This window comes from Palaemon carinicauda, chromosome 9, assembly GCF_036898095.1.
Source record: "Palaemon carinicauda isolate YSFRI2023 chromosome 9, ASM3689809v2, whole genome shotgun sequence".
NCBI classification, from domain to species: Eukaryota; Metazoa; Arthropoda; class Malacostraca; order Decapoda; family Palaemonidae; genus Palaemon; species Palaemon carinicauda.
Window position 1 is genome coordinate 152,327,239 of NC_090733.1, and position 17,500 is coordinate 152,344,738.

Genomic DNA, 17,500 nt, shown 5'->3' on the forward strand with positions numbered 1-17,500 from the left:
GTTTTGAAGTAATTTTATGCTCATGTGGTAATGCAGTTTTGAAGTAATTTTATGCTCATGTGGTAATGCAGTTTTGAAGTAATTTTATGCTCACGCGGTAATGCAGTTTTGAAGTAATTTTATACTCATATGGTAATGCAGTTTTTAATTAATTTTATGTTCATGTGGTACTGCAGTTTTTAAGTAATTTTATGCTCATGTGGTAATGCAGTATTGAAGTAATTTTATACGCATGTGGTAATGCAGTTTTTAAGTAATTTTATGCTCATGTGGTAATGCAGTTATGAATTAATTTTATGCTCACGTGGTAATGCAGTTTTGAAGTAATTTTATACTCAAATGGTAATCCAGTTTTGAAGTAACTTTATATTTACATGGGAATTCAGCTTTGAAGTAGTTTTATATTTGCATGGTAATGCAGTTTTGAAGTAATTTTATACTTATGTGGTAATCCAGTTTTGAAGTAAATTTAATTTTATTCTTACATGGTAATGTAGTTTTAAACTTAGTTTATACTCGCATGGTAATGCGATTTTGAAGTAATTTTATATTCATGTGGTAATGTAGTTTTAAAGAAACTTTATACTCACATGAGAAAGCAGTTTTGAAGTAACTTTATACTCAAATGGTAATGCAGTTTGAAGTAATTTATACTCATATGGTAATGCGGTTTTGAATAATTTTATACTCACGTGGTAATGCATTTTATGTAATTCTATACTCGCCTGTTAATGCAATTTGGAAGTAATTTTATGCTTACATGATAATGCAGTTTTGAAGTGATTATATACTTACATGGTAATGCAGTTTTTATGTAACTTTATACTCACATGGTAATGCAATTTTTAAGTGAATTTTGTCATTAATTCATATTTTTTTCTGAGCGTTTACCGCTAGTTTTGAAAATACATATAAAAAACTCAATTTCATACCACATGTTCATCTATAATGCATGCAAGTTCTATTCATTAGTTTGCAATGCATTTTGTCCACATAGAAAAAAAAATTGAATTATCATAGAGCATTGAATTCGATAAACATTGCTCTCCTGTTTTTTTTTTTTGTTTTTTTTTTTTTCTCCACTTTATGTGGGACATGGGCTCTTGAGTTAACAGCTCATGAGAGAAATTTTATTTAAATAGGGTATTTTCATTTATAGATTAAAGTCATAAGACTTATTGAATTGGCTTGAGGTTTTTGGAGACCAATTTTACTATTGTCTTTGTTGTAGATTGCCTTGTCCTTTTGGCCAAGCACGGGCTCTTGTAATTAAGCAGCCCGAATGTGTTAAGATGATTTTTATTTTAAGGTGAAAAAAAAGGATAAAATTACACTCTTATATTTATTTGTCAATCATTGTTCGCTTCTTTTACTTGAAACGTCCTTGCGTCTTATTACAGTGTGTGTGTGTGTGTGTGTGTGTGTGTGTGTTGAGATTGCCTTGCCTTATGCAAAACACGGGCTCTTGCGTTGGCAGCCCGTAAGAGAATTTAATTGGAATTTACTTTGAAAGAGGGAATTCTATAATGAGAGAAAGGTTCAGATAATTTACATTAAAACAAATAAGATTAATATCATGCAAGGTGTGTGGAATATTACTTTAAAGAATAATTGATTAGGATTTACGATTAAATAGATAGCATGAGTTGATGACTGTTTCTTGAAATACCTTTATTCATATATGGATTTATGTATGTATGTGTTGAGAGTAAGATTACCACTGTGGATGCATTACCTTTACATTTTCATCCTTATTCCTGTAAATGATTCGCCACATTGTTGAGAGTAAGATTACCACTGTTGGATGCATTACCTAGTTACATTTTCATCCTTATTCCTGTAAAGGATTCGCCACATTGTTGAGAGTAAGATTACCACTGTTGGATGCATTACCTAGTTACATTTTCATCCTTATTCCTGTAAAGGATTCGCCACATTGTTGAGAGTAAGATTACCACTGTTGGATGCATTACCTAGTTACATTTTCATCCTTATTCCTGTAAAGGATTCGCCACATTGTTGAGAGTAAGATTACCACTGTTGGATACATTACCTAGTTACATTTTCATCCTTATTCCTGTAAAGGATTCGCCACATTGTTGAGAGTAAGATTACCACTGTTGGATACATTACCTAGTTACATTTTCATCCTTATTCCTGTAAAGGATTCGCCACATTGTTGAGAGTAAGATTACCACTGTTGGATACATTACCTAGTTACATTTTCATCCTTATTCCTGTAAAGGATTCGCCACATTGTTGAGAGTAAGATTACCACTGTTGGATACATTACCTAGTTACATTTTCATCCTTATTCCTGTAAAGGATTCGCCACATTGTTGAGAGTAAGATTACCACTGTTGGATACATTACCTAGTTACATTTTCATCCTTATTCCTGTAAAGGATTCGCCACATTGTTGAGAGTAAGATTACCACTGTTGGATACATTACCTAGTTACATTTTCATCATTATTCCTGTAAAGGATTCGCCACATTGTTGAGAGTAAGATTACCACTGTTGGATACATTACCTAGTTACATTTTCATCATTATTCCTGTAAAGGATTCGCCACATTGTTGAGAGTAAGATTACCACTGTTGGATACATTTTCATCATTATTCCTGTAAAGGATTCGCCACATTGTTGAGAGTAAGATTACCACTGTTGGATACATTACCTAGTTACATTTTCATCATTATTCCTGTAAAGGATTCGCCACATTGTTGAGAGTAAGATTACCACTGTTGGATACATTACCTAGTTACATTTTCATCATTATTCCTGTAAAGGATTCGCCACATTGTTGAGAGTAAGATTACCACTGTTGGATACATTACCTAGTTACATTTTCATCATTATTCCTGTAAAGGATTCGCCACATTGTTGAGAGTAAGATTACCACTGTTGGATACATTACCTAGTTACATTTTCATCATTATTCCTGTAAAGGATTCGCCACATTGTTGAGAGTAAGATTACCACTGTTGGATACATTACCTAGTTACATTTTCATCATTATTCCTGTAAAGGATTCGCCACATTGTTGAGAGTAAGATTACCACTGTTGGATACATTACCTAGTTACATTTTCATCATTATTCCTGTAAAGGATTCGCCACATTGTTGAGAGTAAGATTACCACTGTTGGATACATTACCTAGTTACATTTTCATCATTATTCCTGTAAATGATTCGCCACATTGTTGAGAGTAAGATTACCACTGTTGGATACATTACCAGATTACCACTGTTGGATACATTACCTAGTTACATTTTCATCATTATTCCTGTAAATGATTCGCCACATTGTTGAGAGTAAGATTACCACTGTTGGATACATTACCTAGTTACATTTTCATCATTATTCCTGTAAATGATTCGCCACATTGTTGAGAGTAAGATTACCACTGTTGGATACATTACCAGATTACCACTGTTGGATACATTACCTAGTTACATTTTCATCATTATTCCTGTAAATGATTCGCCACATTGTTGAGAGTAAGATTACCACTGTTGGATGCATTACCTAGTTACATTTTCATCGTTATTCCTGTAAATGATTCGCCACATTGTTGAGAGTAAGATTACCACTGTTGGATACATTACCAGATTACCACTGTTGGATACATTACCTAGTTACATTTTCATCATTATTCCTGTAAATGATTCGCCACATTGTTGAGAGTAAGATTACCACTGTTGGATACATTACCAGATTACCACTGTAGGATACATTACCTAGTTACATTTTCATCATTATTCCTGTAAAGGATTCGCCACATTGTTGAGAGTAAGATTACCACTGTTGGATACATTACCTAGTTACATTTTCATCATTATTCCTGTAAAGGATTCGCCACATTGTTGAGAGTAAGATTACCACTGTTGGATACATTACCTAGTTACATTTTCATCATTATTCCTGTAAAGGATTCGCCACATTGTTGAGAGTAAGATTACCACTGTTGGATACATTACCTAGTTACATTTTCATCATTATTCCTGTAAAGGATTCGCCACATTGTTGAGAGTAAGATTACCACTGTTGGATACATTACCTAGTTACATTTTCATCATTATTCCTGTAAAGGATTCGCCACATTGTTGAGAATAAGATTACCACTGTTGGATACATTACCTAGTTACATTTTCATCATTATTCCTGTAAAGGATTCGCCACATTGTTGAGAATAAGATTACCACTGTTGGATACATTACCTAGTTACATTTTCATCATTATTCCTGTAAATGATTCGCCACATTGTTGAGAGTAAGATTACCACTGTTGGACATTACCAGATTACCACTGTTGGATACATTACCTAGTTACATTTTCATCATTATTCCTGTAAATGATTCGCCACATTGTTGAGAGTAAGATTACCACTGTTGGATGCATTACCTAGTTACATTTTCATCATTATTCCTGTAAATGATTCGCCACATTGTTGAGAGTAAGATTACCACTGTTGGATACATTACCAGATTACCACTGTTGGATACATTTCCTAGTTACATTTTCATCATTATTCCTGTAAATGATTCGCCACATTGTTGAGAGTAAGATTACCACTGTTGGATGCATTACCTAGTTACATTTTCATCGTTATTCCTGTAAATGATTCGCCACATTGTTGAGAGTAAGATTACCACTGTTGGATATATTACCTAATTACATTTTCATCATTATTCCTGTAAATGATTCGCCACATTGTTGAGAGTAAGATTACCACTGTTGGATATATTACCTAATTACATTTTCATCATTATTCCTGTAAATGATTCGCCACATTGTTGAGAGTAAGATTACCACTGTTGGATACATTACCAGATTACCACTGTTGGTTACATTACCTAGTTACATTTTCATCATTATTCCTGTAAATGATTCGCCACATTGTTGAGAGTAAGATTACCACTGTTGGATGCATTACCTAGTTACATTTTCATCATTATTCCTGTAAATGATTCGCCACATTGTTGAGAGTAAGATTACCACTGTTGGATACATTACCAGATTACCACTGTTGGTTACATTACCTAGTTACATTTTCATCATTATTCCTGTAAATGATTCGCCACATTGTTGAGAGTAAGATTACCACTGTTGGATGCATTACCTAGTTACATTTTCATCATTATTCCTGTAAATGATTCGCCACATTGTTGAGAGTAAGATTACCACTGTTGGATACATTACCAGATTACCACTGTTGGTTACATTACCTAGTTACATTTTCATCATTATTCCTGTAAATGATTCGCCACATTGTTGAGAGTAAGATTACCACTGTTGGATACATTACCAGATTACCACTGTTGGATACATTACCTAGTTACATTTTCATCATTATTCCTGTAAATGATTCGCCACATTGTTGAGAGTAAGATTACCACTGTTGGATACATTACCTAATTACATTTTTATCATTATTCCTGTAAATGATTAGCCACATTGTTGAGAGTAAGATTACCACTGTTGGATACATTACCAGATTACCACTGTTGGATACATTACCAGATTACCACTGTTGGATACATTACCTAGTTACATTTTCATCATTATTCCTGTAAATGATTCGCCACATTGTTGAGAGTAAGATTACCACTGTTGGATGCATTACCTAGTTACATTTTCATCATTATTCCTGTAAATGATTCGCCACATTGTTGAGAGTAAGATTACCACTGTTGGATACATTACCAGATTACCACTGTTGGATACATTACCTAGTTACATTTTCATCATTATTCCTGTAAATGATTCGCCACATTGTTGAGAGTAAGATTACCACTGTTGGATACATTACCTAATTACATTTTTATCATTATTCCTGTAAATGATTAGCCACATTGTTGAGAGTAAGATTACCACTGTTGGATACATTACCAGATTACCACTGTTGGATACATTACCAGATTACCACTGTTGGATACATTACCTAGTTACATTTTCATCATTATTCCTGTAAATGATTCGCCACATTGTTGAGAGTAAGATTACCACTGTTGGATGCATTACCTAGTTACATTTTCATCGTTATTCCTGTATATGATTCGCCACATTGTTGAGAGTAAGATTACCACTGTTGGATACATTACCAGATTACCACTGTTGGATACATTACCTAGTTACATTTTCATCGTTATTCCTGTATATGATTCGCCACATTGTTGAGAGTAAGATTACCACTGTTGGATACATTACCTAGTTACATTTTCATCATTATTCCTGTAAATGATTCGCCACATTGTTGAGAGTAAGATTACCACTGTTGGATACATTACCAGATTACCACTGTTGGATACATTACCTAGTTACATTTTCATCATTATTCCTGTAAATGATTCGCCACATTGTTGAGAGTAAGATTACCACTGTTGGATGCATTACCTAGTTACATTTTCATCGTTATTCCTGTAAATGATTCGCCACATTGTTGAGAGTAAGATTACCACTGTTGGATACATTACCAGATTACCACTGTTGGATACATTACCTAGTTACTTTTTCATCATTATTCCTGTAAATGATTCGCCACATTGTTGAGAGTAAGATTACCACTGTTGGATGCATTACCTAGTTACATTTTCATCGTTATTCTTGTATATGATTCGCCACATTGTTGAGAGTAAGATTACCACTGTTGGATACATTACCAGATTACCACTGTTGGATACATTACCTAGTTACATTTCATCATTATTCCTGTAAATGATTCGCCACATTGTTGAGAGTAAGATTACCACTGTTGGATACATTACCAGATTACCACTGTAGGATACATTACCTAGTTACATTTTCATCATTATTCCTGTAAAGGATTCGCCACATTGTTGAGAGTAAGATTACCACTGTAGGATACATTACCTAGTTACATTTTCATCATTATTCCTGTAAAGGATTCGCCACATTGTTGAGAGTAAGATTACCACTGTTGGATACATTACCTAGTTACATTTTCATCATTATTCCTGTAAAGGATTCGCCACATTGTTGAGAGTAAGATTACCACTGTTGGATACATTACCTAGTTACATTTTCATCATTATTCCTGTAAAGGATTCGCCACATTGTTGAGAGTAAAGATTACCACTGTTGGATACATTACCTAGTTACATTTTCATCATTATTCCTGTAAAGGATTCGCCACATTGTTGAGAATAAGATTACCACTGTTGGATACATTACCTAGTTACATTTTCATCATTATTCCTGTAAAGGATTCGCCACATTGTTGAGAATAAGATTACCACTGTTGGATACATTACCTAGTTACATTTTCATCATTATTCCTGTAAATGATTCGCCACATTGTTGAGAGTAAGATTACCACTGTTGGATACATTACCAGATTACCACTGTTGGATACATTACCTAGTTACATTTTCATCATTATTCCTGTAAATGATTCGCCACATTGTTGAGAGTAAGATTACCACTGTTGGATGCATTACCTAGTTACATTTTCATCGTTATTCCTGTAAATGATTCGCCACATTGTTGAGAGTAAGATTACCACTGTTGGATACATTACCAGATTACCACTGTTGGATACATTTCCTAGTTACATTTTCATCATTATTCCTGTAAATGATTCGCCAAATTGTTGAGAGTAAAGATTACCACTGTTGGATGCATTACCTAGTTACATTTTCATCGTTATTCTTGTATATGATTCGCCACATTGTTGAGAGTAAGATTACCACTGTTGGATTCATTACCAGATTACCACTGTTGGATACATTACCTAGTTACATTTTCATCATTATTCCTGTAAATGATTCGCCACATTGTTGAGAGTAAGATTACCACTGTTGGATATATTACCTAAGTTACATTTTCATCATTATTCCTGTAAAATGATTCGCCACATTGTTGAGAGTAAGATTACCACTGTTGGATACATTACCAGATTACCACTGTTGGTTACATTACCTAGTTACATTTTCATCATTATTCCTGTAAATGATTCGCCACATTGTTGAGAGTAAGATTACCACTGTTGGATGCATTACCTAGTTACATTTTCATCATTATTCCTGTAAATGATTCGCCACATTGTTGAGAGTAAGATTACCACTGTTGGATACATTACCAGATTACCACTGTTGGTTACATTACCTAGTTACATTTTCATCATTATTCCTGTAAATGATTCGCCACATTGTTGAGTGTAAGATTACCACTGTTGGATGCATTACCTAGTTACATTTTCATCGTTATTCCTGTAAATGATTCGCCACATTGTTGAGAGTAAGATTACCACTGTTGGATACATTACCAGATTACCACTGTTGGATACATTACCTAGTTACATTTTCATCATTATTCCTGTAAATGATTCGCCACATTGTTGAGAGTAAGATTACCACTATTGGATATATTACCTAATTACATTTTCATCATTATTCCTGTAAATGATTCGCCACATTGTTGAGAGTAAGATTACCACTGTTGGATACATTACCAGATTACCACTGTTGGTTACATTACCTAGTTACATTTTCATCATTATTCCTGTAAATGATTCGCCACATTGTTGAGAGTAAGATTACCACTATTGGATACATTACCTAATTACATTTTTCATCATTATTCCTGTAAATGATTCGCCACATTGTTGAGTGTAAGATTACCACTGTTGGATGCATTACCTAGTTACATTTTCATCGTTATTCCTGTAAATGATTCGCCACATTGTTGAGAGTAAGATTACCACTGTTGGATACATTACCAGATTACCACTGTTGGTTACATTACCTAGTTACATTTTCATCATTATTCCTGTAAATGATTCGCCACATTGTTGAGAGTAAGATTACCACTATTGGATACATTACCTAATTACATTTTTATCATTATTCCTGTAAATGATTAGCCACATTGTTGAGAGTAAGATTACCACTGTTGGATACATTACCAGATTACCACTGTTGGATACATTACCAGATTACCACTGTTGGATACATTACCTAGTTACATTTTCATCATTATTCCTGTAAATGATTCGCCACATTGTTGAGAGTAAGATTACCACTGTTGGATGCATTACCTAGTTACATTTTCATCGTTATTCCTGTAAATGATTCGCCACATTGTTGAGAGTAAGATTACCACTGTTGGATACATTACCAGATTACCACTGTTGGATACATTACCTAGTTACATTTTCATCATTATTCCTGTAAATGATTCGCCACATTGTTGAGAGTAAGATTACCACTGTTGGATGCATTACCTAGTTACATTTTCATCGTTATTCCTGTAAATGATTCGCCACATTGTTGAGAGTAAGATTACCACTGTTGGATACATTACCAGATTACCACTGTTGGATACATTACCTAGTTACATTTTCATCATTATTCCTGTAAATGATTCGCCACATTGTTGAGAGTAAGATTACCACTGTTGGATACATTACCAGATTACCACTGTTGGATACATTACCAGATTACCACTGTTGGATACATTACCTAGTTACATTTTCATCATTATTCCTGTAAATGATTCGCCACATTGTTGAGAGTAAGATTACCACTGTTGGATGCATTACCTAGTTACATTTTCATCGTTATTCCTGTATATGATTCGCCACATTGTTGAGAGTAAGATTACCACTGTTGGATACATTACCAGATTACCACTGTTGGATACATTACCTAGTTACATTTTCATCGTTATTCCTGTATATGATTCGCCACATTGTTGAGAGTAAGATTACCACTGTTGGATACATTACCAGATTACCACTGTTGGATACATTACCTAGTTACATTTTCATCATTATTCCTGTAAATGATTCGCCACATTGTTGAGAGTAAGATTACCACTGTTGGATACATTACCAGATTACCACTATTGGATATATTACCTAATTACATTTTCATCATTATTCCTGTAAATGATTAGCCACATTGTTGAGAGTAAGATTACCACTGTTGGATACATTACCAGATTACCACTGTTGGATACATTACCAGATTACCACTGTTGGATACATTACCTAGTTACATTTTCATCATTATTCCTGTAAATGATTCGCCACATTGTTGAGAGTAAGATTACCACTGTTGGATGCATTACCTAGTTACATTTTCATCGTTATTCCTGTATATGATTCGCCACATTGTTGAGAGTAAGATTACCACTGTTGGATACATTACCAGATTACCACTGTTGGATACATTACCTAGTTACATTTTCATCGTTATTCCTGTATATGATTCGCCACATTGTTGAGAGTAAGATTACCACTGTTGGATACATTACCAGATTACCACTGTTGGATACATTACCTAGTTACATTTTCATCATTATTCCTGTAAATGATTCGCCACATTGTTGAGAGTAAGATTACCACTGTTGGATGCATTACCTAGTTACATTTTCCTCGTTATTCCTGTAAATGATTCGCCACATTGTTGAGAGTAAGATTACCACTGTTGGATACATTACCAGATTACCACTGTTGGATACATTACCAGATTACCACTGTTGGATACATTACCTAGTTACATTTTCCTCGTTATTCCTGTAAATGATTCGCCACATTGTTGAGAGTAAGATTACCACTGTTGGATACATTACCAGATTACCACTGTTGGATACATTACTTAGTTACATTTTCATCGTTATTCCTGTAAATGATTCGCCACATTGTTGAGAGTAAGATTACCACTGTTGGATACATTACCAGATTACCACTGTTGGATACATTACCAGATTACCACTGTTGAATACATTACCTAGTTACATTTTCATCGTTATTCCTGTAAATGATTCGCCACATTGTTGAGAGTAAGATTACCACTGTTGGATACATTACCAGATTACCACTGTTGGATACATTACCAGATTACCACTGTTGGATACATTACCTAGTTACATTTTCATCGTTATTCCTGTAAATGATTCGCCACATTGTTGAGAGTAAGATTACCACTGTTGGATGCATTACCTAGTTACATTTTCATCGTTATTCCTGTATATGATTCGCCACATTGTTGAGAGTAAGATTACCACTGTTGGATACATTACCAGATTACCACTGTTGGATACATTACCTAGTTACATTTTCCTCGTTATTCCTGTAAATGATTCGCCACATTGTTGAGAGTAAGATTACCACTGTTGGATACATTACCAGATTACCACTGTTGGATACATTACCTAGTTACATTTTCATCGTTATTCCTGTAAATGATTCGCCACATTGTTGAGAGTAAGATTACCACTGTTGGATGCATTACCTAGTTACCTTTTCATCGTTATTCCTAAGAAGGATTCGCCACATTGTTGAGAGTAAGATTACCACTGTAGGATGCATTACCTAATTACCTTTTCATCGTTATTCCTGAGAAGGATTCGCCACATTGTTGAGAGTAAGATTACCACTGTAGGATACATTACCCAGTTACCTTTTCATCATTATTCCTGAGAAGGATTCGCCACATTGTTGAGAGTAAGATTACCACTGTAGGATACATTACCCAGTTACCTTTTCATCATTATTCCTGAGAAGGATTCGCCACATTGTAGAGAGTAAGATTACCACTGTAGGATACATTACCCAGTTACCTTTTCATCATTATTCCTGTAAATGATTCGCCACATTGTTGAGAGTAAGATTACCACTATTGGATACATTACCTAATTACATTTTTATCATTATTCCTGTAAATGATTCGCCACATTGTTGAGAGTAAGATTACCACTATTGGATACATTACCTAATTACATTTTCATCATTATTCCTGTAAATGATTCGCCACATTGTTGAGAGTAAGATTACCACTGTTGGATGCATTACCTAGTTACATTTTCATTGTTATTCCTGTAAATGATTCGCCACATTGTTGAGAGTAAGATTACCACTGTTGGATACATTACCAGATTACCACTGTTGGTTACATTACTTAGTTACATTTTCATCATTATTCCTGTAAATGATTCGCCACATTGTTGAGAGTAAGATTACCACTGTTGGATACATTACCAGATTACCACTGTTGGATACATTACCTAGTTACATTTTCATTATTATTCCTGTAAATGATTCGCCACATTGTTGAGAGTAAGATTACCACTATTGGATACATTACCTAATTACATTTTTATCATTATTCCTGTAAATGATTTGCCACATTGTTGAGAGTAAGATTACCACTGTTGAATGCATTACCTAATTACATTTTCATCGTTATTCCTGTAAATGATTCGCCACATTGTTGAGAGTAAGATTACCACTGTTGGATACATTACCAGATTACCACTGTTGGATACATTACCTAGTTACATTTTCATTATTATTCCTGTAAATGATTCGCCACATTGTTGAGAGTAAGATTACCACTATTGGATACATTACCTAATTACATTTTTATCATTATTCCTGTAAATGATTTGCCACATTGTTGAGAGTAAGATTACCACTGTTGGATACATTACCTAATTACATTTTCATCGTTATTCCTGTAAATGATTCGCCACATTGTTGAGAGTAAGATTACCACTGTTGGATGCATTACCTAATTACATTTTCATCATTATTCCTGTAAATGATTCGCCACATTGTTGAGAGTAAGATTACCACTGTTGGATACATTACCAGATTACCACTGTTGGATACATTACCTAGTTACATTTTCATTATTATTCCTGTAAATGATTCGCCACATTGTTGAGAGTAAGATTACCACTATTGGATACATTACCTAATTACATTTTTATCATTATTCCTGTAAATGATTTGCCACATTGTTGAGAGTAAGATTACCACTGTTGGATACATTACCTAATTACATTTTCATCGTTATTCCTGTAAATGATTCGCCACATTGTTGAGAGTAAGATTACCACTGTTGGATACATTACCAGATTACCACTGTTGGATACATTACCAGATTACCACTGTTGGATACATTACCTAGTTACATTTTCATCATTATTCCTGTAAATGATTCGCCACATTGTTGAGAGTAAGATTACCACTGTTGGATGCATTACCTAGTTACCTTTTCATCGTTATTCCTAAGAAGGATTCGCCACATTGTTGAGAGTAAGATTACCACTGTAGGATGCATTACCTAATTACCTTTTCATCGTTATTCCTGAGAAGGATTCGCCACATTGTTGAGAGTAAGATTACCACTGTAGGATACATTACCCAGTTACCTTTTCATCATTATTCCTGAGAAGGATTCGCCACATTGTTGAGAGTAAGATTACCACTGTAGGATACATTACCCAGTTACCTTTTCATCATTATTCCTGAGAAGGATTCGCCACATTGTAGAGAGTAAGATTACCACTGTAGGATACATTACCCAGTTACCTTTTCATCATTATTCCTGTGAAGGATTCGCCACATTGTTGAGAGTAAGATTACCACTGTAGGATACATTACCCAGTTACCTTTTCATCATTATTCCTGAGAAGGATTCGCCACATTGTAGAGAGTAAGATTACCACTGTAGGATACATTACCCAGTTACCTTTTCATCATTATTCCTGTGAAGGATTCGCCACATTGTAGAGAGTAAGATTACCACTGTAGGATACATTACCCAGTTACCTTTTCATCATTATGCCTGAAAAGGATTCGCCACATTGTTGAGAGTAAGATTACCACCGCTGGATACATTACCCAGTTACCTTTTCATCATTATGCCTGAAAAGGATTCGCCACATTGTTGAGAGTAAGATTACCACCGCTGGATACATTACCCAGTTACTTTTTCATCATTATGCCTGAAAAGGATTCGCCACATTGTTGAGAGTAAGATTACCACCGCTGGATACATTACCCAGTTACATTTTCATCATTATGCCTGTAAAGGATTCGCCACATTGTTGAGAGTAAGATTACCAACGCTGGATACATTACCCAGTTACATTTTCATCATTATGCCTGTAAAGGATTCGCCACATTGTTGAGACATTTTCATCATTATGCCTGTAAAGGATTCGCCACATTGTAGAGAGTAAGATTACCACCGCTGGATACATTACCCAATAACATTTTCATCATTATTCCTGTAAAGGATTCGCCACATTGTAGAGAGTAAGATTACCACCGCTGGATACATTACCCAGTTACATTTTCATCATTATGCCTGTAAAGGATTCGCCACATTGTTGAGAGTAAGATTACCACCGCTGGATACATTACCCAGTTACATTTTCATCATTATGCCTGTAAAGGATTCGCCACATTGTAGAGAGTAAGATTACCACCGCTGGATACATTACCCAATAACATTTTCATCATTATTTTTGTAAAGGATTCGCCACATTGTTGAGAGTAAGATTACCACCGTAGGATACATTACCCAATAACATTTTCATCATTATTCTTGTAAAGGATTCGCCACATTGTAGAGAGTAAGATTACCACCGTAGGATACATTACCCAATTACATTTTCATCATTATTCCTGTAAATGATTCACCACATTGTTGAGAGTAAGATTACCACAGTAGGATACATTACCTAGTTACATTTTCATCATTATTCCTGTAAAGGATTCTCCACATTGTTGAGAGTAAGATTACCACAGTAGGATACATTACCTAGTTACATTTTCATCATTATTCCTGTAAAGGATTCGCCACATTGTTGAGAGTAAGATTACCACAGTAGGATACATTACCCAATAACATTTTTATCATTATTCCTGTAAAGGATTCGCCACATTGTAGAGAGTAAGATTACCACCGTAGGATACATTACCCAATTACATTTTCATCATTATTCCTGTAAATGATTCGCCACATTGTTAAGGGTAAGATTACCACCGCAGGATACATTACCCAATTACATTTGTATCATTATTCCTGTAAAGGATTCGCCACATTGTTGAGAGTAAGATTACCACCGCAGGATACATTACCCAATTACATTTTCATCATTATTCCTGTAAATGATTCGCCACATTGTTGAGAGTAAGATTACCACCGCAGGATACATTACCCAATTACATTTGTATCATTATTCCTGTAAAGGATTCGCCACATTGTTGAGAGTAAGATTACCACCGCAGGATACATTACCCAATTACATTTTCATCATTATTCCTGTAAATGATTCGCCACATTGTTGAGAGTAAGATTACCACTGTTGGATACATTACCTAGTTACATTTTCATCATTATTCCTGTAAAGGATTCGCCACATTGTTGAGAGTAAGATTACCACAGTAGGATACATTGCCCAATAACATTTTTATCATTATTCCTGTAAAGGATTCGCCACATTGTAGAGAGTAAGATTACCACCGTAAGATACATTACCCAATTATATTTTCATCATTATTCCTGTAAATGATTCGCCACATTGTAGAGAGTAAGATTACCACAGTAGGATATATTACCTAATTACATTTTCATCATTATTCCTGTAAAGGATTCGCCACATTGTTGAGAGTAATATTGCCACTGTTGGATACATTACCTAATTACATTTTCATCATTATTCCTGTAAAGGATTCGCCACATTGTTGAGAGTAAGATTACCACAGTAGGATACATTACCCAATTACATTTTCATCATTATTCCTGTAAATGATTCGCCACATTGTTGAGAGTAAGATTACCACTGTTGGATACATTACCTAGTTACATTTTCATCATTATTCCTGTAAAGGATTCGCCACATTGTTGAGAGTAAGATTACCACAGTAGGATACATTACCCAATAACATTTTCATCATTATTCCTGTAAAGGATTCGCCACATTGTAGAGAGTAAGATTACCACCGTAGGATACATTACCCAATTACATTTTTATCATTATTCCTGTAAAGGATTCGCCACATTGTAGAGAGTAAGATTTCCACCGTAGGATACATTACCCAATTACATTTTCATCATTATTCCTGTAAATGATTCGCCACATTGTTGAGAGTAAGATTACCACCGCAGGATACATTACCCAATTACATTTTCATCATTATTCCTGTAAAGGATTCGCCACATTGTTGAGAGTAAGATTACCACTGTTGGATACATTACCTAATTACATTTTTATTATTATTCCTGTAAAGGATTCGCCACATTGTTGAGAGTAAGATTACCACTGCAGGATACATTACCTAATTACATTTTTATTATTATTCCTGTAAAGGATTCGCCACATTGTTGAGAGTAAGATTACCACTGCAGGATACATTACCTAATTACATTTTCATCATTATTCCTGTAAATGATTCGCCACATTGTTGAGAGTAAGATTACCACTGCAGGATACATTACCTAATTACATTTTCATCATTATTCCTGTAAAGGATTCGCCACATTGTTGAGAGTAAGATTACCACTGTTGGATACATTACCTAATTACATTTTCATCGTTATTCCTGTAAAGGATTCGCCACATTGTTGAGAGTAAGATTACCACTGCAGGATACATTACCTAATTACATTTTCATCATTATTCCTGTAAAGGATTCGCCACATTGTTGAGAGTAAGATTACCACTGTTGGATACATTACCTAATTTCATTTTCATCGTTATTCCTGTAAAGGATTCGCCACATTGTTGAGAGTAAGATTACCACTGTTGGATACATTACCCAATAACATTTTTATCATTATTCCTGTAAAGGATTCGCCACATTGTTGAGAGTAAGATTACCACTGCAGGATACATTACCTAATTACATTTTCATCATTATTCCTGTAAAGGATTCGCCACATTGTTGAGAGTAAGATTACCACTGTTGGATACATTACCTAATTTCATTTTCATCGTTATTCCTGTAAAGAATTCGCCACATTGTTGAGATTAAGATTACCACTGTTGGATGCATTACCTGATTACATTTTCATCGTTATTCCTGTAAAGGATTCGCCACATTGTTGAGAGTAAGATTACCACCGTAGGATACATTACCCAATAACATTTTTATCATTATTCCTGTAAAGCATTCACCACATTGTAGAGAGTAAGATTACCACTGCAGGATACATTACCTAATTACATTTTTATCATTATTCCTGTAAAGGATTCGCCACATTGTTGAGAGTAATATTGCCACTGTTGGATACATTACCTAATTACATTTTTATTATTCCTGTAAAGGTTTCGCCACATTGTACTTTCCCGTCCGCAGGACCCTTCATGCCATGCCGCGACCTTTTCGACTGGTGGACGCTCCGGTGCGGCGTCTGGATCGTCTTCTTGCTGGCACTGATGGGAAATGGGGTTGTTGTTGTAGTTCTGGTTGCTGCTTATGCTAAAATGGATGTACCGAGATTCCTTGTTACTAATCTTGCTATTGCTGATTTTTTCATGGGAGTGTACCTAGGTACGTATTGACGGTGCAAGTGCCGTGTATTTCCTCTGGGCTGTAAGTATAGCGTATGCGCCACTTTCGTGGCGATTTCTGTTCTTCAGAATTTCCATTTTCAACACCGCTGTTTTTTTTTTTTTTTTTTTTTTTTTTTTTTTTTTTTTTTTCTTTTTTGCATCGTTCAAGTTTTCTGGGTT

General features: G+C 34.8%; 1 protein-coding gene across 1 annotated transcript in view; it reads left to right on the top strand.

Annotated features, from left to right (window-relative positions):
• The window catches only part of LOC137646704 (thyrotropin receptor-like), a 68,662-nt gene that overhangs the window by 44,257 nt on the left and 6,905 nt on the right, over positions 1-17,500 (top strand). Inside the window, exon 16 of the mRNA XM_068379811.1 lies at positions 17,124-17,318. Coding sequence (XP_068235912.1) covers positions 17,124-17,318 — 195 coding nt within the window. The remainder of the gene's footprint in view (positions 1-17,123; positions 17,319-17,500) is intronic.